The sequence below is a fragment of the Papio anubis genome, chromosome 1 (genome assembly GCF_008728515.1).
Source record: "Papio anubis isolate 15944 chromosome 1, Panubis1.0, whole genome shotgun sequence".
NCBI classification, from domain to species: Eukaryota; Metazoa; Chordata; class Mammalia; order Primates; family Cercopithecidae; genus Papio; species Papio anubis.
This window is the reverse complement of record NC_044976.1, coordinates 132,864,207-132,891,064: the sequence shown is the minus strand read 5'-3', so window position 1 is coordinate 132,891,064 and position 26,858 is coordinate 132,864,207. Positions and strand designations below refer to the sequence as shown.

Genomic DNA, 26,858 nt, shown 5'->3' with positions numbered 1-26,858 from the left:
CCAAAGTTAGACATTCACTGAAAGAAGTTCTATGACTCTGCAGCCTCATTGAATCATCGATTTGTTTTTATGCATTCTCTTAAAGTTTCTCCCAAGTTTCATATTTTCTCAATGAAATAATTTCTTCAAGTACAAATGACACTCCAGGGACAAGAAGACACATTTATTTTACCGCCCAATTATTTTCTTAAAAAAGCTTGATGTTTGATAAAATAAAACAAACTTTTAGTACCATAGAAATCTTTCAACATGTACAATGACATATTATTACTATGTACAACTTCAAAAACAAATGCTTCCAGCTCCAAGTAAACTGATGTTGAACATCCTGCCTATATTTCAGCTGTACAAAATTTCCTGGATGGCCAATAGTCTCCTTGGCTTGGAAAAAAATTATATAAATAAGACCTTCAATGAGTTGGGAATCATAAAAATGCTATCTGCAGTTGAGTCATCTGGATCTTGGGAAGTGTGCAATAGCTGTAAGAGTTCAACGAGCAAAATAAAACCCTGTGGATATTTAAACTTCGGTTGTCCAAGAGGTCTTGTAGGTTCACAGTTGGTCTATCAAAAATAAAAGCTATTCCTATTGTGGCAAACAAAACTTGGTATCTGGTTCAAATACCATTTTTCACCAGCTCATGAACTCCATTCTCATCGATGATTAGAGGTGCATGGAATTCTTTATCTGCCACATAACTTTCTAATCCCTAAAAAGAGGATTGAAATGAAACACAATTAGAAAATCTGCACTTGTCATGCAATACTGGACTTGCTATAATGATGATTTAAAGCACAAATGCCAAAAAAGGTTGAGATGTAGAACATAAAAGTTAAAATCTATTTAATATACGTTTTAGAGTAGACTTAATGACTGACTTGTAAAAGCACAAAACAAAAATATAAAAAGAAAATTACTCTGATTATCATTTCTACAGTTAATAAGATGATAATCATTTTTCCTACAATCACCTCTCACAAAATTAACTTTTTTTTTTTTGAGACGGAGGAGTCTCACCCCTCTGCTCACTGCAACTTCCACCTCCCAGGTTCAAGGAATTCTCGTGCCTCAGCCTCCTGAGTAGGTGGGACTACGGGCGCCTGCCACCATACCCGTCTAATTTTTTGTATTTTTCAGTAGAGACAGGGTTTCATCATGTTGGCCAGGCTGGTCTCGAACTCCTGACCTCAAATGATCTACCTGCCTTGGCCTCCCAAAGTGCTGGGATTACAGGCATGAGCCACCACAAGCAGCCAATAGAGTTAACTTTCTAAGCAAGAAAGTTGTCTCTAATGCTACAACAAAGCAATACAAAGATCTCCAGGAAAAATATTACATAATTAAAAGAGTAGAGACCTCTAAATCCCCAAGTACTGTCACCCAAAAGGGACAGTACTAAGTACATGAACAAGCTAGACTCCTTGAAAGAAAAGTTACATTGCATTTTTTAAAAGCCAGATGATTTATCTAAAAAACAAGGGTGACTATATATTTTTCAAAAGCCTACTGCATTTCAATGAGTGGGTGAAATGGACTAGCTATTGTAGATGTCTGTTAATGGCAACTAACTCACTTATGGGATAGATGCAAAGCCATAACAGGAATTCTCAAAGAGAAGAATTCAGAACAAATGCAGTTTCTCAACTTATTCCCAGGAAGAGCTCCTCAGGGCAGGACCATCAGAAAATGCTGCATCTTCTCTAAGGGCATCCCTACTTAAACATAAAACAATGCCAGAATTCTACTTTTTAAAAAAGTTTTATTGCTTTTTTTTGTTATTTTTTTTAATTTATAAAGACAAGGTCTCACTATATTGCCCAGGCTGGTCTCAAACTCCTGAGCTCAAGCAACCCACTTGCCTCGGCCTCCCAAAGTACTGGGATTACAGGAGTGAGCCACTGTGCCCAACTTTATTTCATTTTTAATTGACAAAAATTGTATATATTTTTGAGATACAATGTGATGATGCGATGCATGTATACACTGTAGAATAATCAAATAAGGCCAATTAACATACTTATCACCTCAAATACTTATCCTTTCTTTGTGGTGAGAACATTTAAAATCCACCTTTTCGTTATTTTGAAATATACAAAGCTTTGCCAAAGAATAGAGGAAAAAGTAAAGCAGACTTACTTCTCCAGCATAGGAGATAAGAGGAGAGATTTCACACTGGATTGGTACATCATTGGCATCCTTCAAGCTAAGAAAAAAAACAAATGTGTGTTAAAGATTTTGCTTCCCATGTTACTTGCCGGAGCAAAAGTACAAACCATCAACTTTCCTCTGAGAAGCTTACAGATAACAATTCTTCCAGTTAAACGAATGGAACAGATGCTACCCTGATGATCACTAAATTCCCTGAGGATTAAGTTAATATGAAATTCTCAGGTCAGAAGGACACTATTTGGGGCAAGTGCCAATAATTATGGGTAGCTCTTTACAGCACTTCACTAGTTTTTATAGTTTTTATACACTGTCCCCTTACCTACATTTCATTTTTTACCATTTCCAAGTTTCAATTTGATAAAAAGGCAACTACTTACTAGGTATATACTATATGCCAAGCCCAGTGCTAGGTGCTCTGGAGCCCTTTATATTGCATTTTAATTCTCACCACTACCTTGGTACTATTAAGGTTGACAAACATTCTAAAGCTGTACTATCCAATACAGAAGCCAATAGCCACACAGGGCTACTTAAACTTAGTTAAAATTTTTAAAATTAATTTAAAATTTAAAATTCAGTTTCTCAGTCATAACAATCACACTTCAAGGGTTCAGAAGCCATGAATGCCCAATGACTACAAAATTGGACAACAAAGATATGCAACATTTCCTTCACTGCAGAAAGTTCTATCGGACAATTAAATTATTTCCCAGTACATGTTTTTCTGTACATCCCAAATATTCTAGATTAACTGAGCTGATTTATTCAGTATGTTTCAAAGTACTTCTCTGTTACCAAAAGTCCCTTTCTAAAGAGTTAAGGCAGAAGGCACTCAAGCAAAAGCAAGGTCAAAGTCCCTATTTGCTTCATCTAGGTCACAACCTAACATTTATAGCAATGAATTTCTACGTTATCTAACACAAAAGTCAATAAATAGTCAATGCATTTGCAGTCATCAGACTTCTTTGTTACTTGCCGCTTCAAGAATCTTACCAATAAGACACAGGGCACAAAAATATTAGTCTCTTGTCAAACCATAGCTCTTTCTTTTCTTTCCCTAAGTACATAGTCTCAAACTTTGCTGGAGTGAATAAAAACTAGAGGGCTTCTGAGTTCAGCTACAGGTCAACCTTTCTCTAGCATTCAAAGCACTCTCTATCCTACTTCAACTTACTTATCCTGAGACTCTCCACTCAAATCAGACCAGTCACACTCTTTGGATTATTCCAAGTCATTCTCAATTATGGTCCCATAAAAACCACACCCATCCTCCAAGATTTGGCTCAAGCCCCAATCTTCTCTTGACCACTGCATTTCATAGTAATTGTCTCCATCCATTTAGTCATATAAAAAATAAATGTGGCTGGGCGCAGTGGCTCACGCCTGTAATTCTAACACTTTGGGAGGCCAAGGCGGGTAGATCACCTGAGGTCAGGAGTGCAAGACCAGCCTGGCCAACATGGTGAAACTCCGTCTCTAGTAAAAATACAAAAAATTAGCTGGGTGTGGAGGCGAGCATCTATAATCCCAGCTACTCAGGAGGCTGAGGCAGGAGAATCGCTTGAGCCTGGGAGGCGAAGGTTGCAATGAGCTGAGATCGCTCCACTGCACTCCAGCCTGGGCGACTGAGGAAGACACCATCTCAAAAATAGTAATAACAATAATAAATAAAAAATAAATGTATTAGACACCTGCTAAGTCACTGCCTCCTAGAGTTATTATTGCTATAGCACACATTTGGCACATAATCACATACTGTCTGAAAATTTACTTAACTTTTATGTATGTGCATCTTGAACATCCCAGTAGGCTGTAAGAAGTGACTTATTTCTCTTGTATAAGATACTTCAGCACCTAGAATACTAACAGCACCTATAAACCTATGAGCAGGCCTACCAATGCTTGTTGTCTGAACAAATAACACTATGAAAATAGACAGATGACAAACTAATGAAGGGAAAAGAGGAGGTATAGTAGGGCACACACCTCTCTACATACGTGCCAGATTCTACCACAAGAGCTCAAGAGGTCTAGTCCAGATCTTCTGGGGCAACTCAAAGTCATACAAAACCAAATGAATTTTGAGTAGGCATGCCAAGGAAAAAATGAGGGCCCACCCATTAATAAGATGTATATAGCCCAGTCCCACCTAAACCCCGAAGGATTCAGTGTAGCAGGAACAGAAGGTGGTTGTGAACCCAAGAAACACATATACAGCTGGCCTTAATATATAACTTCCATTCTACTACCACAAAGATACCCCAAGAAACTAAGGAGTCAACTTTAGCAAACAAAACTGGATGCCCTGAAGGAGGGAAAACGGAAGCTACCATCACCAAATGTAAAATCTCAGGATATAGGCAAATTAGCCCAATATACCAACTGCCCCACAATTCTTTAGCCATGCATCCTTTTGGTAGCTAACACTATTCAGTAAGCATTAAGGTGAGAAATAAAAATAATACTGAGTCAAAACTCAGCATGGCTGTTTCCCTTCTTTCAGAATACTCCTAGCTGCTTCTTCCCTCTTTTACATAATATACTTTCTTTTCGTCTCTCACTATTACATGATTTTCTTCAGCTGTGTGAGTTCATCCTTTGGTGCCAAGGATTATGCAGGAACTCTTTTTCAGTGCATGGTATCATTTAAAGCCAAACTTTTATTTCACTTTAATTATTCTACAAACGGCTAAAATGAAGAAAACTGGGTGATGGGGGGTTTTAAATAAAAGAGTAAGAATAATGTTTAAAGCTTTTTGTATCTTAACTAAGATAGCTAGATGCTGTAGCTGTCTTCAGTTATATAATTAAGAATCTATTACACTCTTAGGTTAAAAGCTACGGTTCAATGACAAAAAAAATTTAGTCAAAGTTTTATTTTTTAAATATAAAAGCAGTTTGCTTCCATATATTAAAAATGATGGATGAGACAGAAAGTGACAAAGGGATCTGCATACAGTTCTCAAGGCATGAGGGACAATAGCCATCTGTGGCAGCAGTCCCCAACCCCTGGGCCATGGACCGGTACTACTCTGTGGCCTGTTAGGACCTGGGCCACACAGCAGAAGATGAGCAGTGGGCAAGTGAGTAAAGCTTCATCTGTATTTACACACGCTCCCCACCACTCACATTACTGCCTAAGCTCCATCTCCTGTCAGATCAGTGGCAGCAAGAGATTCTCATAAGAATGTGAACACTATTGTGAACTGCCCATGTAAGGGATCTAGGCTGTATGCTCCTCATGAGAATCTAATGCTTGATGATGTCTCCCATCATCCCCAAATGGAACCATTTATTTGCAGGAAAACAAGCTTGGGGCTCCCACTGATTCTACATTACAGTGAGTTGTATAATTACTTCATTACAATGTAATAATAATAGAAATAAAGTATACCATAAATATAACGTGCTTGAATCATCCTGAAACCACCCTCACCACCCCAAGACCGTGGAAAATTTGTCTTCCACAAAGCCAGTCCCTGGTGCCAAAATAGGTTGGGGACCACTGATCTACAGCACCTGTAAGAAATTGATCAGATGTTTAAGTCCACTTCCTTGTTTACAGAGTCACATCCCAGAAACATTGACATTCACAGGAATTTGGGCAGAGGAATGGCACAAACAGGAAAAAGCACTTGGGTGACATTGATGTCAGTGCTACTCTATTTCTGAGACAACTTCCATCTCCAGATCTTTTGCCCTACATATATTTCCCAAATTACCTTAAAAACTTTTTTTTTCTTTTTTTTTTTTTTGAGATGGAGTCTTGCTCTGTCACCAAGGCTGGAGTACAGTGGTGCAATCTCAGCTCACTGCAACCTCTGCCTCCTAGGTTTAAGTGATTCTCCCACCTGAGCCTCCTGAGTAGCTAGTTAACAAGTGTGCACCACCACACTAGCTAATTTTTGTATTTTTAGTAGAGATGAGGTTTCGCCATGTTTGCCAGGCTGGTCTCCAACTCCTGACCTCAGAAAATCCACCCGCCTTGGCCTCCCAAAGTGCTGGGATTAAAGGCGTAAGCCACTGCACCCAACCTTAAAAACTTTAACTTTCAACGTGTAACAATAACACCAAGCTGTCTCTTAAACTATAAAGATAACTGCTTTTCCAAACTCTGTCAGTACCTAGATGGGAGAGGATATGTGTTACATCTAACTAAAAATGATCTGCCATTAAGATTAAAAGATTCTTTAGAAGCAAGATAGTAACTGACTAAAATTAATGCAGTGACCAAAAAGGGGAGTTATTAGTGTGAGAATAAATCAACAGAACAGTTTTCACCATATCAAGGGCCATCAAACACGACAGGAACAATTAGCCTTTATACTGACAGCCTACACCCAATTCCACAAGACACATCTTCAGAATGGTATTTTTAATCCCGTACAAGCTTATGTTAAAGGTGCAAAATGTGTTCTCCCTGACCTGTAACCTGCTCTGGATCTTATCTATCATCTAAAATTTGTCAGTTCCAGTTCTAACACCTGTGATCAGATTCTTTAGTAAAGCATGCTCCCCATTTCCAGCATGCAACAAGATTCTGAGTTAGTGTTATCCAGAGAGATACCTGCCACCAAGTAAGCAGTGCACCCACACCAAAGCTTCAACCATCCTCCCTCCAGACCCCCAAAAGGCAGAGCACTAAACTACGATGCCAGTTAGTATGGAGGGAAGCACAGCCCCATCACCATGCACTGTAGGCAGGCTGGTATATTTACTTGTGATTGACATCAGCTGTGATGGTCTCTGACTTCCCATTTGTAGCACTGCTATGTGGGAATAAATAAGCATTAATGGGAATGGAAGCAAATCAAACAATAACAATGAAATGGAGTTGCAAAATATACTTGATTGAATGGTATGTATTTATGGTAAATCATAAATTTGTCCCAAGAGACCAAAAGGGGGTTAAAAAAAATCAAAATAAAACTCAATGGCCAAAGATGAAACATGAGGACAACGTGACATGCCAAGAGCAAGCTTGTTGACCAATACAGAGCCCAAAAGTGGCCTTGGACTGGGAGATGAAAGCTACCACTGCTGCTTCTTATAAAACCAGTTACGTACTAGTAAATTCCAATGTGTTCTCTAACATTTTATTATTTTTTCTTGAGATGGAGTCTCACCCTGTCACCCAGGCTGGAGTGCAACGGTACAGTCTCAGCTCACTGCAACTTCTCCCTCCTGGGTTCAAGCAATTCTCCTGCCTCAGCCGCCCAAGTAGCTGGGATACAGGCGTGTGCTACCATGCCCAGTTAATTTTGTAGATTTAGTAGAGTCAGGGTTTCACCACGTTGGCCAGGCTGGTCTTGAACTTCTGACCTCAGGTAATCACCTGCCTCAGTCTCCCAAAATACTGGGATTACAGGCATGAACCACCACACCTAGCCCAATATTTTAACATTTATTGAGGCATTCTTGCAGCCAGCCAACTTATCCGTTAGGAATATAAATTAAATGGCAGAATGCTTTTTACATAAGTACGGATATACCAGATGATTCAGAAGAGGAAATTCTAGGTGCCAGTGAAGGTTTCATCATAAAATACAAGATTTAGGCTGAGCACAATAGCTCACACCTGTAATCCCAGCACTTTGGGTGGCCGAGGCGGGTGTATTGTTTAAGCCCAGGAGGTGAAGTGAGCCGAGATCGCGCCACTGCACTCCAGCCTGGCTGACAGAGCAAGACCTTGTCTTAAAAACGAAAAGGACTGGCCAGACATGGCAGCTCACGCCTGTAATCCCAGCACTTTGGGAGGTCAAAGCAGGTGGATCACCTGAGGTCAGGAGTTCGGGACAAGCCTGACAAACATGGTGGAATCCTGTCTGTACTAAAAATACAAAATTAGCCAGGCATTACGGCAGGCGAGGGTAACCCCAGCTACTTGGGAGGCTGAGGCAGGAGACTCACGTGAACCCAGGAAGCAGAGGTTGCAGTGGGCAGAGATTGTGCCATTGCACTCCAGCCTGGGTGACAAGACCGAAACTCTGGCTCCAAAAAACAAACAAACAAACAAAAACAGATTTAGCTGGAAAGTATTTTACCTTGGATTTAAATTGCTACAATACCTTCTTTTTTTTAACTGCTCAAAACCAAGGCCATTTCTAAAGTATCAGTGAATGTAATTGATATTTACTTCTGTTCTACACATCTTCCTCAGTGACCTGAAAGTGCGACAGTGAAAACTGCCATGGGACTACAATTTGTAGGTAGCCTGGGGTTGGTGGGGCTATGAGTGGGTCTCACAGACAGTATTATTAATGGTAGTGAGGTCAGTTGGGCCCAGTGGCTCACGCCTGTCCCAGCAATTTGGGAGGCCAAGGCAGGCGGATCACAAGGTCAGGACATCAACAGCACTCTGGCCAACAAGGTGAAAGCCCATCTCTAATAAAAATACAAAAATTAGCTGGGTGTGGTGGTGTGCACCTGTAGTCCCTGCTACTTGGGAGGCTGAGGTAAGAGAATCGCTTGAACCCAGGAGGTGGAGGTTGCAGTGAGCTGAGATTGCGCCACTGCACTCCAGCCTGGTGACAAAGCGATACTCTGTCTCAAAAAAAAAAAAAAAAAAAATAGTAGTGAGGCCACAGATATAAGGGCAGCAACAACCAATCCTCTGTGGCTGAAGGACTTGCCCTGTGGAACAGAGTGTTACCGATGGGCTTTAACCATATGGCACACCAAAACAAAAAAAATCTTCTGATCGTTATTTAGTAGAAGTCTTTTTGCTGTCATGGTGGCATTGTTTCCAAAAAATAAAAATTAAAGAAAGAGATTTGAAAGACTCCTCTTCACAAGAAAGTAAAACAATCATTCTCTTTGTAATAGGCAAAGCTAGTGTTATTTCACAACAGGAACTATTCACACATTAACACTTTGTTTTTTAAAAAAGATCTAGGAATACAGAGAGAGAGAGAGAAAGTAGTCCAAGAGGAGGAAAAGTCCAAGAAAGCATCCATACAAAAGAGAAAAGATACTGACTTACCGGGGAATTGCTGGAAGGCGAGAGCCATTTTCATCTATGAAGTGGCCCCCTGCATTAAGGACCCAGCAATGATGAAGGGACATCAAAGCATGCCTTGCAGTAGTAGGGTTGTCTTTCCCATTCTGACTGTCAGCATTCTTTAGTGGGGAAAACTCATCTTCCCGTAATACTTCATACACCACAAACTTCCTAGAGCAAAACCATATAAAGACCTCTTTATTATGAAACTGCATACACAGCTTCTAACCCCTTAACATAGCTAAGCCTTTGGTCTTCAACAATAGGCTTTCCTATTCCAATTTGAATGATGAATAAAATATTGCTCATCCTTGGACTAAAGAAAGTTGAAATTTTCTTTCTCGATGCAAAATGAGAAATCATTTCCCCCCTCAACTATAGAACAGTTCATCTTAAGTCAGAAAGATTAGGAATCCTAACGTACAAAGATCACATTAGTGCCTGTTCTGGGGGAAAAAAAAAACAGGCAAAAAAGATGATTTAGAAATGGAAAGATTAATTTCATTTTATTTATTTATGTTTTTTTTTTTTGAGACAGAGTCTCACTCTGTCACCCAGGCTGGACTGCAGTGGTGCAATCTCAGCTCACTGCAACCTCCACCTCCTGGGTTCAAGAGATTCTCTCACCTCAGCCTTCTGAGTAACTGGGACTTCAGGCATGCACCACCACGCCCGGCTAATTTTTGTACTGTTAGTAGAGACGGTGTTTCACCATGTTGGCCAGGCTGGTCTCCAACTCCTTGGCCTCAAGTCATCCACCCGCCTCAGCCTCCCAAACTGCTGGAATTACAGGCATGAGCCACCACGCATTAATTTTATACAGCTTATTTGTCTTCCTCATTTTTGCACTCATCAAATTCTGAGACAAGCATCTCAGCACCAAATGTGATCTTTATAGAAAACTATATAATCTAAAAACATGTTTACTAAAACATTTATTCACAGGGCAGTAAAAAGATATCCTAAATACAAAACGGGTCAATTCTTTATCTTAACCTTTTCAGTTTCTCATCCAAAATAAACGACTTTAACAACTTTACAGGAGACCAAGGCGGGGCACAGTGGCTCAAGCCTGTAATCCCAGCACTTTGCGCAGCCGAGATGGGACAATCACTTGAGGCCGCGAGTTTGAGACCTGCCTGCTCAACATAGGAAGAACCCATCTCATTTAATAAATATATATATATGAAAAAAAAAACTTTATAGAAGCCAGAAACTAGATGATTAAAAAAAAAAATGTTGTACTCATAGGCAACTCAGATCACACTCCTGGTTTTATTCTAGAGAACCATAATGAATCTAGACTGCATACTCACAATCAAAATGCCATGTGAGATATGTGCTATCAAATGTTTCCTGAAAACAGTTTCATGCCTAAGAGAGTGAAAAGCAGCATTTTAAGACATTTATTTAACCTTACTGGTACTATTCAAAGCATACTTTGCAAACTGGAAGATGTCAAAGACAAATTTTTCCATCTTTATTCCATTGGGTTTGTCTGGCTTAACTAAATGTCCTTGGGTATCCACATAAGGTATCTTCTTCTGAGCCACATGGTGCTGCAACTGAGGTTCATAAACACTAAGAAGTAGGAGGAGAAAAGATATAATCATGTTTCAGATTTCAAATGCCAGAAAATCTTATAACACTCAGGAGCAAATGTGTCAACAACCAATACTAAGATTTTCAAAGTGAAGAGCATTTAAGTTTCAGTTCATATTTAAATAGTAAATGAATAGCTTTCCCCAAATCATCTATTTTTTAAAAAATCAAATAACGGTCTCCACTAAAACTGTGTACATGTGCATTAAAACTATATTCATTACAAATGCCTTAAAACTGTATATGTGTACATTAAAAAATGCATTAAGTTACTATGGATGAAACAAAAACCCAGCTACAAATGGCATAGAATGGGAAATATTCTGGAACTGGATAAAGTAAGGTGTATTAACTTTTTAAAAAGTAGACAGTCATCTTGAATGTCTAAAAGCTAAGTGAAATTGATAGTGAGAATGTCCTTCATTTAAAACTATGGTAGGATAAAATAGCTCTTATTTTATCCTTTGTAGCACTACCCACTGATTTTCATGCAGGTGTCAAGTTCTTTCTTTATTCTTTAGCACACTAGTTCCTAAATGCCAGCTTGGGAATCAGCTGAATTAGAACTCTGAGGACAGCTTCCTAAAAATACAGATGCCCCAAACCCACCTCCTGAAATTCTAATTCAGTTGGTGTAGGGTGAATATCTGTATTTTTTAAAAGCTCACAGTTGTGGTAAAGAAAATTTCATTTCTTATTCTTTGCTTCAACAGAACCTAGCACATAGTTGGGGGTGGGAAGGTGAGAAGGGTGAAATGCTTTGGCCTCCCATTAATGTGCTGGGGAATGGGCTCCGATGATTCCCACCTTACAATACATCTTACTAAAAACAATCACAACATGAGATACATGTCCATTTGATAAGTGATCCTCGGGAAAGATGAATTCTGTGGGATATGGATTTGGGGTATCTGCGTCCCTCTCAAGTGTCTTAGTTTCTGATTAACAATAAATATAATTTTAAAAGGCTCCATCTTGCCCATACTTGACAACATCTCTCAGAAATGGTACAGTGAAGAAATGGTTGGCAATGTTCCCCGCATTGAACAGCAGTCGTCCATCTGAGCTTCGTTTTTGAGCTGTTGCCAGGGAAATCTCACTATATTCTACCACCTGGTAAACTCCATCCACTCGGCAAACCACTCCAACTGGTTCTGTAGGGTTCGTTTTTTCCACCACCTGTCCACCAAAGAAAGACAACAGTAGAGAAAGAAATGGAATTAAATGTTTCTTTGGAGATTTGCCATTGTCAAAGATGACATTTACAACTTTGCTTACACGAAAAGGTATAAAGCCAAGAAGAATCTTTAACTTTAGACAATCAACTATCCATCTTTATATACCCTGACAGGCACTTTCCAACCGGAAATGAGGTACATTATTTCCTTCCTACTTATCACCTAACTAAACCATGGGCTAGAAATTCCATCATATATATATATATATATATATATATATATCTCTAGCACAGAGTAAATCACATTGGACTGGGAATAACTAAATCAGGAGTCAACATTCCCCATGTATCTTGTACTTTTTGTTTAATTTATCCTTAACCACACTCAATTACTTTGATAATAAACAAAATGAAATTTCTCTGGGATTCACAAGACAAAAGACCTAAGTTAGGCATTTTGTCTCTCATTTTCTATTGCCCAATATTTCATTTGAAAATAGCATTTCTTTAATTTTCATTAGTGAATATGGCATTTTTCTGAGCAGCAGGTAAAGGGGTTTAGAGCAGGCAGGTCACTAGCCTCCCACTCCAACTTTAATGAGAAAACTCAACCATATTTATCTGTTTTGTATACTCAATTTTGTTTGAAATAAGTGATTCTACATTTCAAAAAATTATTTTTGAAAACCAGTGATGTGACAATTTATCAAAGGCTCTGGGCTGATGGGGAGCTGAGAAAAGAGGGCATACTAAAATCAGAGGGAAAATGTAAGAATATGTAATTTTTAAAAACCTCACAGGTGATTTTGGTGTGCCACCACACTAATCCCACACATCACTGACTTAAGTGTTTACAAGAAAATTATAAAACAACTATATACAATGAACAATATAAAATCAAGGTTCAGATGAGATAAATATCCAACCAAAGAATCAAACAATAAAAAATATTTGTCAACCTAGGCAACAAGGTGAAACCCTGGTCTCTATTTAAAAAATAAAAAAATTAGCCAGGCATGGTGGCATGCTGGAGTCTCAGCTACTAGGGAGGCTGAGGCAAGAGGATCACCTGAGTCTGGGGAGGTTGAGGCTACAGTGAAACGTGATTGCACCACTGCACTCCACTCCAGCCTGCGCAACAGAGTAAGACCCTGTCTCAAAAATACATATTTATTTGAAGGTATTGTTTTATTTGTCCTGTCCAATTATCAATTCAGCATGCTTCAAAATATGTTTAAAACAATTTGACAAGTCTATCCTAAGTGGACATGAAATTATATTAATAAAGTTAAAACTTTTCTTCAACAACTGATTTCTTAAAATAAACACAGTCAGTAGCAGTCTCATCCAGAAAACTAAAGGCACTATTGAGAACTTCGTTTACACAGCAATTAGAGATATAGGCACTGAGTCTAGCTGGGTGAGGCAGAGCTGCTGGATAAGTAAGCCTGCTGTGTGGTTCACTGTTTGCCACCCTGTAAGGAACACAGTTCTTAATGAAAAGAAACTTTCTACCAAGGAATTAGATTAAACTGAAGGGGAACATTATTCAGTAAATCATTTAAATCAATCAGGGGCCTATTTATAATTCTTATCTACCAACCCATCACCACCTCTTACTTCATGTACTTTACCTACAGTCAGTACTTTACTAGGCAGGGAATTTGGGATAGATTCCCCTTATTCTCATTTTTTTTTTTTTAACACACACAAGTTTATTTTCCAATCACCGCTATATATGCCTACTCCCAACCAGCCATAAAAATAAAAATGTGCATATTCACATTTTACATTTCCCAAAGGTTTACTTCTATGGCAACTATGAACCTCCAAATATTATCAAAGTCTACATTACAGAAGAAAGCATTTGTAAACTGCATGAAGTGGGAATCAATTTATATTATACAGAAAAGATATAAAGCTTAGACCGGGTGGTGGTAGCTCACGCCTGTAATCTCAGCACTTTGGGAGGCTGAGGTGGTAGATCACCTGAGGTCAGGAGTTCAAGACCAGCCTGGCCAACATTGTGAAACCCCATCTCTACTGAAAATTTAAAACAAAATTAGCCAGGCATAGTGGCAGGCACTGTAATCCCAGCAATTTGGGAGGCTGAGGCAGAAGAATCACTTGAACCTGGGAGGTGGAGATTGCAGTGAGCCAAGATTGCGCCATTGTACTCCAGCTTGGACGAAATGAGAAAGACTCCATCTCAAAAAAAAAAAAACCACACAAAGAAAACATATACAGTACAAACTTAAAAGGTTTACTCATTATTTCATAAGTTTAATCTGGAAAAACTGAGTCCAGGGCGGGGCGCAGTGGCTCACACCTATAATCCCAGCACTCCAGGAGGCCAAGGCAGGTGGATCACTTGAGATCAGGAGTTAAAAGACCAGCCTGGCCAACATGGTAAATTAGCCAGGTGTGGTGGCACATGCCTGTAATCCCAGCTACTTGGGAGACTGAGCAGGAAGATCACTTGAACCCGGTAGGCAGAGGTTGTAGTGAGCTGAAAGAAAAGCTGAGTACAAAATAACACTTTCACCTCAGAGTTACTATAATTGCTTTACAAAATGATCTTCAATAAATAATGGTTCCTGCCTTTTTAACTTTGCACTTCTGCAAATTACCTCACTCTTTCAGTCTTTTCTCATGTTCCTCACTCCATAAAAAATACTTAATGCACCAAGACAGGGGCCTATTAAAGTACTGCAGGCCAGGCACAATGACTCACACCTGTAATCCCAGCAATTTGGAAGGCTCAGGCAGGCATACTGCTTGAGCCCAGGATTTCAAGACCAACCTGGGCAACATAGCAAAACCCCATCTCTACAAAAAAGACAAAAATTAGCCAGGCATGGTGCCGGGTGCCTGTAGTCCCAGCTACTCAGGAGGCTGAGGTGAGAGGATCACCTGAACCCAGGAGGTCGAGGCTGCACTGAAGCCATGATAATGCCACTGCACACCAGCTTGGGTGGCAGAGTGAGACCCTGTCTCAAAATAAATAAATACAATAAAAATAAAGTACTGCAAATAATTCTACTACCACAGTATGAATCATCCCCTAACTTACATGTTTTAAAACACATATTTTAATGCTTTGATTTTCTTATTTTAAAAGGGCAGGGGAGCAATAACATAAAAGGCTTCTAACATTTCTAAAAGATTTTAATATATGCCAGTCTAGTTATATTTTGGTTCCATCTGAATATTTACTTATTCATTCACTAAGTGACTACTACATTACATGCCAGACACAGGACTAAACAGTGAGTGTCTTTGCAAGACTCAGTCTGGATTTACCCTACAGAGTCCACAGGTAATGGAGAGGAGTGACAACACTTGCATCTTTGCATGATTAGTGTACTCACAAAAGTCAGCACACCAGTTTAAAGATTTTTGAGCTGTCAGCAAAAACTTAACTAATCTAAAGAGTATGGGTCTATAATGTAATATAATATAAGACTAGGAAGTTGGGAAACACGAACTCTAATCCTGGCTCTGCTAATGTGATAAAGAACCTTGAGGCCGGGCGCTGCAGGCTTTCCAAGCCTGGTAATCCCAGCACTTTGGGGAGGCCGAGACAAGGATCACGAGGTCAGTGAGATCGGTGACCATGCTGGCTAACACGGTGAAACCCTGCCTCTACTAAAAATACAAAAAATTAGCTGGGCCAGGTGGCAGGCCTCTGTGGTCCCAGCTACCGGGAGCAGCTGAGCAAGGAGAATGCTGGAATCCTGTGAGGCTGAGCCAGTGAGCTGGAGATCCGCCACTGCACTCCAGCCTGGCCACAGAGCCAGACTCTGTCTCAAAAAAAAAAAACCCTGAGCCTGGCTCCAGGTGCTACCAGAACTCTGGCTGGGTGTTGACCACTTCGTAATCCCAGCAAAAGGCCAAAGTGGGCAGATCACCTGAGGTCAGAAGTTCAAGGCCAGCCTGGGCAACATAGAGAAACCCTGTCTCTACTAAAAATACAAAAAGACCCAAAAAAATTAACCAGGCATGGTGGTGCATGCCCGTGGTACCAGCTACTCCAGAGGCTGAGGCAGAAGAATTGCTTGAGCCTGGAGACAGAAGTTGCAGTGAGCCAAGATCACATCACTGCACTCCAGCCTAGGCAACACAGCCAGACCCTATCAAATAAATAAATAAACAAAGTACTAGAACTCAGGATTCTCATTTCTGAGATCAAAGGGGTTGACCAGATGATCTCTGGGGTCCCTTCCAGGTTGAACACTCTCTGACTGCATAAAGTTTAAATTGGTTCTGAAGCTCGTAACAGTAAAATTTTAAGTTTCTATTTTAGAAAAAAAGAGTGACACCAGCCGGGCACAGTGGTTCACGCCTGTAATCCCAGCACTTTGGGAGGCCGAGGCGGGTGGATCATGAGGTCAGGCATTCGAGACCAGCCTGGCCAACATAGTGAAACCCTGTCTCTACTGAAAATACAAAAAAATTAGCTGGGTCTGGTGGTGAGTGCCTATAATCCCAGCTACTCAGGAGGCTGAGGCAGGAGAATTGCTTGAACCTGGGAGGCGGAGGTTGCAGTGAGCTGAGATCATGCCACTGCACTCCAGCCCAGGCGACAGTGCAAGACTCCGTCTCAAAAAAAAAAAAAAAAGAGTGACACCAAGTGGAAGGCGTGTACCTATAATCCCAGCTACTGGGGAGGGTGAGGCAGGAGAATCACCTGAACCCAGGAGGTAGAGGTTGCAGTGAGCCAAGATCCTGCCACTGCACTCCAGCCTGGATGACACAGTGAGTCTGTGGCTCGAAAAAAAAAAAAAAAAAATACAGTTCAGATACTCACAGGGTATACAGAAGTCTTAAATAAATGAACTAAACCAACTCTTATTTTCAGAGTCCAGAGGAGGCTTATTAGGTCCATCAGCTTAATCTTTCAAAACTTGTATCAGTAAATTTAAGATTTCAGCTTCAGATGTGACTTTGCATAAAATTTCTAGATTAACTTTGAGAGAAATCACTTCTTTGGCAGATCTTCTTTTTAAATACAGATATTTCAAAATAATTTGAAATCTAATTTGTTTTTGTCAGAAGTCTATATAGTTACTGCTTTTGGTAGAAAGGTCTTCCCTTTGCATCACAATTGTAAAATTATTCTAATTTTCTTCTAATACCTTTATGGCTTCATTTTAAAATACTTAACTGTAATTCACCTAAAATTGATATTTGTATGAACTTTGACAGAGAGATCTTACTTTATTGTTAGCCAGTTATTTCATTAATTTCCTCCACTGATTTGAAATGCCATATTTTATCAAATGTGTTCTTCTTATACATACACAGATGTGTTTCTGACTGACCTACATTATTTTCATTAATCTGTCATTCTATTCTGGTTCTAGTACCACACTCTTTTAATTTACAATTCCTTTTAATGCTTGATATATTGTCTTTGGCCCCCTTTCCACGCTTATCTTCATCCTTTTTCAACATTTTCCTGGCCACCTTTACATGTTTATTCTAAACTTTGCAATCATTCTGTCAAGTGTCCCCAAAATAGTCTCACTGTGATTTTGACTGGGATTGTATTATACTGTTTTTGATGAGAATGGATACCTTTACAGACTTCTAGTAATGTTTATATCAATATTTTTAAGTCTTCCAAAGTGTTTTTAAAGGTTTGCATGTTTGCTGTCTATTTCTAGCTATAATACATATTTTTTTGCTACCATAAAGACATACCATCTATACAACTAAAAACATGTTGAAAAGTACAATGCCAAGAACAGAATCATTACATATCATTACAAACCTCCCTCCAACTTAGTATCAGTCTGTGTGTGGTCATTCAAGCAAGTATTCGTCTCTTTAATTGTCCTTATGCCCAACTTACCTATTTCCAAATTATTTGAAAGAACATCATCAGATACCTTGTCACCTGACTTAGGAAGTCTAAATCTGTTATTTCTACCACATTTTCCTTTCCTACTCCAATAACTTTGTCACAGGAAAAAAGTTGGGTTAATCTGATTGAACACAATTTGGTATTAATGAATCCAACCCAGGTCTAGTGATGACCACTTTCCCAAGTACTTACAAATCCTCCTCACATACTTTAAACTCTTACCTGTGATTGGTAAGTATACAACATTACTTCTAGAATCAAGTCTTGCCAATTTAAGGAAAAAAGTAGGTGTAGGACCGTTTAGTTACCTTAGAGAGATAAATGGTTCTAAAATATTCAAATCACCCTAATAAACTTGGTTTGAATTCTGGAATGCATATATGACAGAGAAAGACCATCAAAAGCCTCACCATAGTTGAGAAAGGCATTACCTTTGCTCCACAGTCTGCTCCTTTCTGAATGCAAAATCCAATGAACCGTGGGTCTGCCACTTTTACTAATATGTTGTCAACACAATAGACATGAATGCTCCAAATGCCCCTTTGCTCCATATCCTCCACAATATTCTGGGCTGCAAGTGCCCGATAAAGACCACCATTCCCATCTGGAAAACAAAATAGCTCATTAGTAGCACATAAAAATCCATTATAAAGGCAACACAAAGATTGCTTCCAAACTAGGGTCAAGATCCCTAAAAACCAAAATTCACTTTACAAAGGCAAGAAAAGTGAACATCCATAAGGAAGGAATCAGGTTTCAAAAAAATTAAACTATAGGATTTTGAAGGTTACTTAGCATTAAGTATCCAGAGAATAACACTATCAGTGTAAGATCAGGCAACCCCAAAAACCATATCTTTCTTTTTAACTCAGCCCCTTTTAGTAATATATTGTATGATATAAAATCCTTTATCAGGCAATGATTATTTCATATCAAGCTTTATTAACGTTTGTATGATATAAGTTAGCTCTGTATTTATAACTCTGACGCTAAGAATTTCACCCATGTCAAAAATAAAAATATGTAAGTATTTTATATCAAATCATGTGTTAAAAAAATAGACTGATAAGAAGGCCTAAGGTGATTTAAACTAGATATAAATAAAACCTCTTCTTTCTCCATCTATTTATAATGCTGCTTTAATGTACTTTGTCCAATAACAACCTTAGCCATAGCTTAAGTGATGAAAAATTAGACAATTTCACAAAATACAGCTAAGAATAGTAACTCTTCCATTAACCAAAAGAATTAAGATGAAATAAAAGCCTACATCTAGAGAGCACCACTGTTAATACCATTAATTTCTTTTCAGCCTTTCCTCCAAGTACAGATTCACATAAATATAAATCTGTCAGGAGGTCTATTTTTATAGATTGACGTTGTACTCAAGGTCACTGAATGTGGCTACACAGGCAATACACTGTCCCATTCTAGTGGGTCCCATTAACAAACCACGATGTGTATGCACTATCTGGAACTGTGCAAAGCAGTGGCCCTAATCATAGACTGTATGCAGTTTTTCATTTTGCATTCTCTTATTTAACCTACTGAAATAATGTTTTTCATTTAATGCCACCAATTATTTTAATGCTATTTAAGAATTAATGCTATTTATAAACTTAATTTAACCTCTCATTTATTAAATAGCATATGGTTTCAAGTTTTTACTATAATAAATAATGTAGCCATGAACATTGCAGTATATAGAAAATATTTGCTATATGGCTAGGCACAGTGGCTCACACCTGTAATCCCAGCACTTTGGGAGGCCAAGGCAGGTAGATTACTTGAGGTCAGGATACCAGCCTAGCCAACATGGCGAAACTCCATCTCTAAAAAAAGTACAAAAAATTAGCCGGGCATGGTGGCACGTGCCTGTAATCCCAGCTACTCAGGAGGCTGAGGCAGGAGAATGACTTGAACCCAGTAGGCAGAGACTGCAGTGAGCCGACATTGCGCCACTGCACTCCAGCCTGGGCAACAGAGTGAGACTCTGTCTCAAAAATTTAAAAAATAAAAAATAAAATAAAATACTTGTTATAGAGAATGAATACCCTGAATGTTCCTCAAATTGCTCCATTACAGAGCAGACATCAACAGCAAGTATAAAAAAAGTATAAAAAAAGTATCCATTCCACCAACGGGCATTTTCATCTTTTTAAATTATTTCCAAGCTGCAAAAAACACATACATATTAATGTTTAAATACCCAAATCACCATGTTAAAAAGCAAATCAACATTTGATGATTTAGGTTGTTACCCTTTCTAGTCACCATTAAATAAGGATGATTACAAACCTGGAGCCATAGAAACTTTGTTCTTCTCTTCCAAAATAATTTTCCCATCAAAACTCATGGCGGGGAGCATTCCTTGCTGAAAAAAGATTACATTCTCTTTTTTTAAACCAAAGTACTTGTGCTTGGTGAAGAACTCCTTTGTAGATTCCATTGTTCTGCCACTGGTCATTATATACCTTACAAGAGAAAATTAGATCTTCTAAGCAATCGTGCTAGGTGGACTAGGGAAATAAAGTTTTGTCTATTTCCTAAGCTAAAGATACCTTTGAAAGTACTTGCTTGGCTGGGCGCAGTGGCTCAAGCCTGTAATCCCAGCACTTTGGGAGGCCGAGACGGGCGGATCACGAGGTCAGGAGATTGAGACCAGCCTGGCTAACATGGTGAAACCGCGTCTCTACTAAAAAAATACAAAAAACTAGCCAGGCAAGGTGGCGGGCGCCTGCAGTCCCAGCTACTCGGGAGGCTGAGGCAGGAGAACGTTGTAAACCCGGGAGCCGGAGCTTGCAGTGAGCTGAGATCTGGCCACTGCACTCCAGCCTGGGCGACAGAGTGAGACTCTGTCTCAAAAAAAAAAAAAGAAAGTACTTGCTTATTATTTTGACTTCCTTCATATTTTTCTTCGGTAAGACACATTCATTAGCTGTTTCCCAAGGGAAATTTCTTTCAGTAATTTCATCAACTCTTAGGTATGAAATAAATCTACTTAACAATATTAAACATACTAAACATAACTCCTTCCAGAGAACCTATAAAACGGCTTACGGAAACATTTTGGAACTCTGTGAAAGTGTATTTTAAATTTGAAAAGCCTATTCTGAATAAATAGGAAGAAAAGGGTAACTGTAATACAGTTTAATGATCTCTTGGGGTTCCTTTTATTGAAATTTGAAATGCAATCTGGGCTCTGCTAACCCTCCATTTAAAAATCATAAAAGTATAATTATACTTTCTGTTGTCACAAAAAGTCAACCCATGCTAGTGCGGAGAAGAAGAAGAAAATAATATCTAAAACTATAATTAGTGACTGCGGTAGCTTTTGCCCTTACTAGAATGTAAACTACAAATAAGAAGGGATTTTTGCCTATTTTGGTTACGATTTATCCTCAACACCTAGAAACAGACACTCAATTAATATTTGTTAAAAGAATAAACAAAATGGTATAATTTCATACCACAGGAGATATCTGTCTGTTTAACAAATTATCCTGGATATTTTGAACTTTAGGTACAAAAGGTTTGGATATATTTAGAAGACGACAAAAGAAGTGGCTAAACTTCTCTGCATAAGAACAGAAATTCTGAGTTGTGAGGAGATGGAAGAAAGAGAAGAAAATTCGACACGATAGTAGGAGGCCAGGGCTGTAAGTAGAATGCTGGCCACTTAGAACACAGATGTTCCTCCAAATTCCCCACAGGAATCAAGATGAACCAAACAGTTCACAGCAGGCCAGTACTTGCGGTAAGAAGAGCTAGAAAAGCTAGGAAAATTACAAAAAGCAGATTTTTAAAGGCATCAGAGAGCTTCAGAGGCAAAATAGATTGGAACTGTAAGTCCAGAGACAGAATCTTTCAAAAGGAACTGAGGCCTTGTCCTGAGGGCATCTGCTAATTTGGGGTACAGGCTAGTGGTGAATATGGCTTGGACCAAAGGCTGCTGGGGGACAGAAACTAGTGGAGCTTTTGTTGATCACATGGGATTGAAATAACAAGATAGGGACTTGGGGGGCTTCAAACACACAGCTGATTTTCCCCTCAAAACACGGTAACTTCCAAAACTGCTCGGGGAAAGAGATTAAAGAGCTGAACCAAAAACTTGTAAAAAGCAGAGCAGGATCTTCTGTAATCTCTTGGTACTTAGGAAACTAACACTGGCTGGACACAGTGGCTCACACCTGTAATCCCAGCATTTTGGGAGGTCGAAGCAGGCAGATCGCTTGAGCTCAGGAATTTGAGACCAGCCTAGGTAACAAGTGAAACCCTGTCTCTACAAAAAATACAAAAAAAAAACAGCCAGGCACAGTGGCTCATGCCTATAATCTCAGCACTTTGGGAGGCTGAGGCGGGCAGATCATGAGGTCAGGAGTTCAAGACCAGCCTGACCAACAAGGTTAAACTCCATCTCTGCTAAAAATACAGAAATTAGCCAGGTGTGGTGGCAGGCGCCTGTAATGCCAGCTACTCGGGAGGCTGAGGCAGGAGAACCGCTTGAACCCGGGAGGCAGAGGACGCAGTCAGCCAAACCTGGTGTGTATGTGGAAGAGGCACAGGTGGATGTGGGAGAGCTAAATAACTTGGTACTTGAAAATAAGAGTTTCTAGATGCAGAGAGCTCACTGAGTACTTTAAGGTACTCAGTTAGGAATGTAAAAGTTGGTCGTGAGTACGTATTGCTTATGAAGTCAATAGTGGTCATCTACCAAGCAATAATATATATCACTTTTAACATATATAGTAAATTACACCTCCCAAGAAAATCTTCAGTAACAAGTAAAATGTCTGCGAGTGAATAAAGTGTATATATGCATTTTGAATATTATAAAACAATATATGTTCAGACACACTCCAATAATGAGACGTATCTTACCACGGAATAATGCATTTGTTGCCATAATATTTTTCAGCAACCTGTTGTAGCTTCAGGATACGCTCTGCTTGAATCTGAAAAAGTGTCTTACAGGATGGCAAACCAACATCATACATCCCCTTAGGATATGCAACGCCGAGTCTTGTCCCCTGCCCACCAGCTAGAAGAAGAACTGCTACTTTATTCTGAGAAATCTGGAAAAGTCCTAGAAAAGAAAACACTTGTATCACAAAACCTCTACAATTCAACACTTTAGTATTAAATATACATAGGTAGCAGCAAAGACTCATCAAAAGGGAAGTAAGGCTATACAGCTGCCTTGTCCTGAGGTCATTTGCTGATTTAGGGTACAGGTGGAGAATCTGGCTTGGACCAAAGGCTGCTTGCTGTTTTATTGATCACATGGGACTGAAATAACAAGATAGGGGCTTATCGACGTAAGGCACAGAGAACACAGAATCTACATAGAATCGTGGATGACTACCTTGCTAATAAAAACTTTTCTATTATTAAAACAATTAAATTTACATAACCCAACAGAACACCAAACGATGAACGATGTATTTTAATGAACTAAATATTTTTGCTGATAATGTCAGGAGGTAAGAAGCAAGAGATATTATAAAGGTTTCGCAAAAATTTGATGACTGATTGATGTGGCAAGTCAAGAAAAGATAAAATAAAGAAAATACCAAAGTTTCAGGATGAATGATGACACTATCAAATTACCCCAGCCTATAATAAATAATCAATGAGCATGCAAATATAGCAGGTAAGCAATATAAAGAAAATAAATCTTCAGTTAGGAAAGCAGTAAAGTATAATAGGTGAGAACTCAGGCTCTGAAGTTAGGATTTCTAGTTTGAAACCCAACTCAACAGAATGAGCCTGGGGTATCACCTGCAATGGGCATCAGAAGTCTTTGTAGGGTGATGGAAATACGCTTATGTTGATTGGGATGGTAGTTATATGGGTATATATTTGTTAAAACATAAAATTGGCTGGGCACAGTGGCTCACCCCAGCACTTTGGGAGGCCGCAGCAGGTGGATCACCTGAGGTCAGGAGTTCAAGAGAAGCCTGGCCAACATGGTGAAACCTATCTCTAATAAAAATACAAAAATTAGCCGGGCATGGTGGTACACACCTGTAGGCTGAAACAGGAGAACTGCTTGAACCCAGAAGGCGGAGGTTGCACTGAGCCGAGATCACGCCACTCCTCTCCAGCCTGGGTGACAGAGTGAGACTCAAAAAAAACACAAAAGCATAAAACTACGGGACAGGCAGATCATGTGAAGCCAGGAGTTCAAGACCAGACCAGGCTGGCCAACATGGCGAAGCCCCATCTCTACTAAAAATACAAAAATTAGCCAGGCATGGTGGTGCATGCCTATAATCCCAGCTACTCAGGAGGCTGAGGCATGAGAATTGCTTGAACCTAGGAGACGGAGGTTGCAGTGAACCAAGACTGCACCACTGCACTCCAGCCTGGGTGACCGTAAGACTCTGTCTCAAAAACAAAACAAAACCAAAAGGTAAAACTAGTGCATTTTATTACATGTAAATATATATTAATTTATTAAAATGCCTTTTGTAGGCCGGGTACAGTGGCTCACGCCTGTAATCCCAGCACTTTGGGAAGCCAAGGCGGGAGGATTACCTGAGGTCAGGAGTTCGAGACCAGTCTAACCAACATGGCGAAACCCCATCTCTACAAAAAATACAAAAATTAGCTAGGCACAGTGGCAGGCACCTGTAATCCCACCTACTCAGGAGGCTGAGGCAGGAAAATCACTTGAATCCGGGAGGCCGAAGTTGCAGTGAGCCGAGATCGTGCCACTGCACTCCAGCCTGGGCAACAAAGTGGGACTCTGTCTCAAAAATAAATAAATAAATAAAATGTCTTTTTAAAAAATGGGCCATCTATACCAGCTCAGAAGAATATAAGACTCAGACTATCTTCACTACTGATTTATTTCTTTAGTCTGGAAGCCTGTCAATTTTTGCCAGTAGAATATTCAGCAATAAGTAGTCATCAAGCATAATGTTTGAATAAAAATGTTATTCTTCAAACCAAAATAAATTCAAGATGATTTGAGATCCAAATGCAAATAAATGTAACCACAAAAACTACAAAGGAGCTCTAGTCTGAATCTAAAAAAAAAAAAAAAATCTTGCCATAATCCATTCCTAAGACTGATCTCATCATTCAAAAGTGGACAGTCTCAGTACCACAAGGCACAGTAGTTGGTGAGAAGAGGCTATGTGGAAACTGGGTTTCTGGCAAGCTAGAAAAACTATAAAATTAAAGCCATGGTAAACAGTTTTGTTCTTGTTTTCTGAGTTTCATACTTTCATTAGAATTCTTAGAAATTTTGTGAACAAACCTGGCCACTGCCCACAGTTGTATGTGAAGTCAGAGGACGCAGTCAGTGACGGCAACTATCAATTATTATTTTAAAATCCTTAGGTAATGTGGGTTTATTTCATTTACCAACTTTGTGCTTTGTTTTTGACATACTGGGTTTTCTTAAAGCTAATACATTAGTAGGTCAACAACATAAAGAAAACTAAACCCGGCCGGGTGCAGTGGCTCACACTCAACACTTTGGAAGGCCAAAGTGGGTGAATCAGCTGAGGTCAGGAGCTCAAGACCAACCTGGCCAACATGGTGAAACCCCATCTCTACTAAAAATACAAAAATTAGCTGGGTGTGGTGGTGCACGCCTGTAATCCCAGCTGCTCGGGAGGCTGAGGCAGATGAATTGCTTGAACCCGGGAGGCGGAGGCCGCAGTGAGCCAAGATCGTGCCACTGCACTCCAGCTTGGGCAACACAGTGAGACTCCATCAAAAAAAAATAAAGAAAAATAAACCCATCATAAATTTAGAGCCAGGTCTGATTCTATTTTTCCTGCATTAGTAAGTATAGTCCAAGAACATTATTCAGCAATCATTCCAGCTATTTTTTCTTCTTTTTTTGGAGACAAAGTCTCACACTGTCACCCAGGCTGGAGTGCAGTGGCACAACCTTGGCTTACTGCAACCTCCGCCTCCTGGGTTCAAGTGATCCACCCACCTCAGCCTCCCATGTAGCTGAGACTACAGGTGCATACCAACACACTTAGCTAATTTTTGTATTTTTAGTAGAGACAGAGGTCTCACCATGTTGCCCACGCTGGTCTCGAACTCCTGGGCTCAAGCGATCTGCCCACCTCAGCATCCCAAAGTGCTGGGACTATAGGCATGAGCCACCCTGCCCAGCCTATTCCAGCTATTTTTTCAATTTAAAAACCCAAAAGCACATTATATATTTTCATAAATTTCACCTTCGATATGAAGCTGACCTTAGCTACCTGAGAGTTAAATCTTCTTTCTTCCTTCCCGAAAACCAGAATTGTCCTCGTTAACTCCATAGTATTTAATTGTACCTCATCAGAGTTTGAAAACAAGAACATAAAATCAGGTGTACCAAAATAGAACCCAAAATAGTAACTATAATCTAAGAGGCAGGTTCTGTGTAATTTTCACCACTTTAGAGATAATAAACTCAGAAAAGTTAAGAGTCTCACCCAGGGTCACATAGCTAGTAATTGTGAATCAGGATTAGGACCTGACTCCAGGGCCTCTTCAGCACCATACCACCCTGCCACCAGAGGTTATGCTGCCTTTTTTCTTAGCCTGTCTTACCCACCATCCTAAATGAAAAAACTGGCCGGGCGTGGTGGCTCATGCTTGTAATCCCAGCACTTTGGGAGGCCGAGGCAGGTGGATCACCTGAGGTCGGGAGTTCAAGACCAGCCTGACCAACATGGAGAAACCCCGTCTCTACCAAAAATACAAAATTAGCCGGGGTGGTGGCACATGCCTGTAATCCCAGCTACTCAGGAGGCTGAGGGAGGAGAATCACTTGAACCCGGGAGGCGGAGGCTGCGGTGAGCCGAGATCGCACCATTGCACTCCAGCCTGGGTAAAAAGAGCGAAACTCTGCCTCGAAAAAAAAAAAAGAAAAAACTGTTGAGCAAGAAGAGTCAACATTCTCCAAAACTTCCCAAACACTGAAATTCTTAACAGTCATTCTGAGTTTGTATTTGTCTTAAGCAAGACCCATAACCATTATATAACAAAAACTGAGATGAAGAAATGTAAAGGGAACGGGGAA

At 39.7% G+C, this 26,858-nt stretch overlaps 1 protein-coding gene across 5 annotated transcripts in view; it reads right to left on the bottom strand.

Annotated features, from left to right (window-relative positions):
• Positions 1-48: 48 nt before the first annotated feature.
• UAP1 (UDP-N-acetylglucosamine pyrophosphorylase 1) overlaps positions 49-26,858 on the bottom strand; it is a 38,839-nt gene continuing 12,029 nt past the window's right edge. For 3 of the 5 annotated variants that reach the window (XM_021926293.2, XM_017948845.2, XM_021926312.2), the window contains 9 exons: positions 22,700-22,904; positions 20,117-20,292; positions 18,250-18,422; positions 11,758-11,951; positions 10,611-10,751; positions 9,153-9,341; positions 6,889-6,939; positions 2,138-2,204; positions 49-710 (listed from right to left, as the gene is read on the bottom strand). In XM_021926293.2, coding sequence (XP_021781985.1) covers positions 618-710; positions 2,138-2,204; positions 6,889-6,939; positions 9,153-9,341; positions 10,611-10,751; positions 11,758-11,951; positions 18,250-18,422; positions 20,117-20,292; positions 22,700-22,904 — 1,289 coding nt within the window. In that variant the 3' untranslated portion in view covers positions 49-617. The remainder of the gene's footprint in view (positions 711-2,137; positions 2,205-6,888; positions 6,940-9,152; positions 9,342-10,610; positions 10,752-11,757; positions 11,952-18,249; positions 18,423-20,116; positions 20,293-22,699; positions 22,905-26,858) is intronic. The other 2 variants (XM_021926301.2, XM_021926310.2) reach the window with 2 other exon arrangements.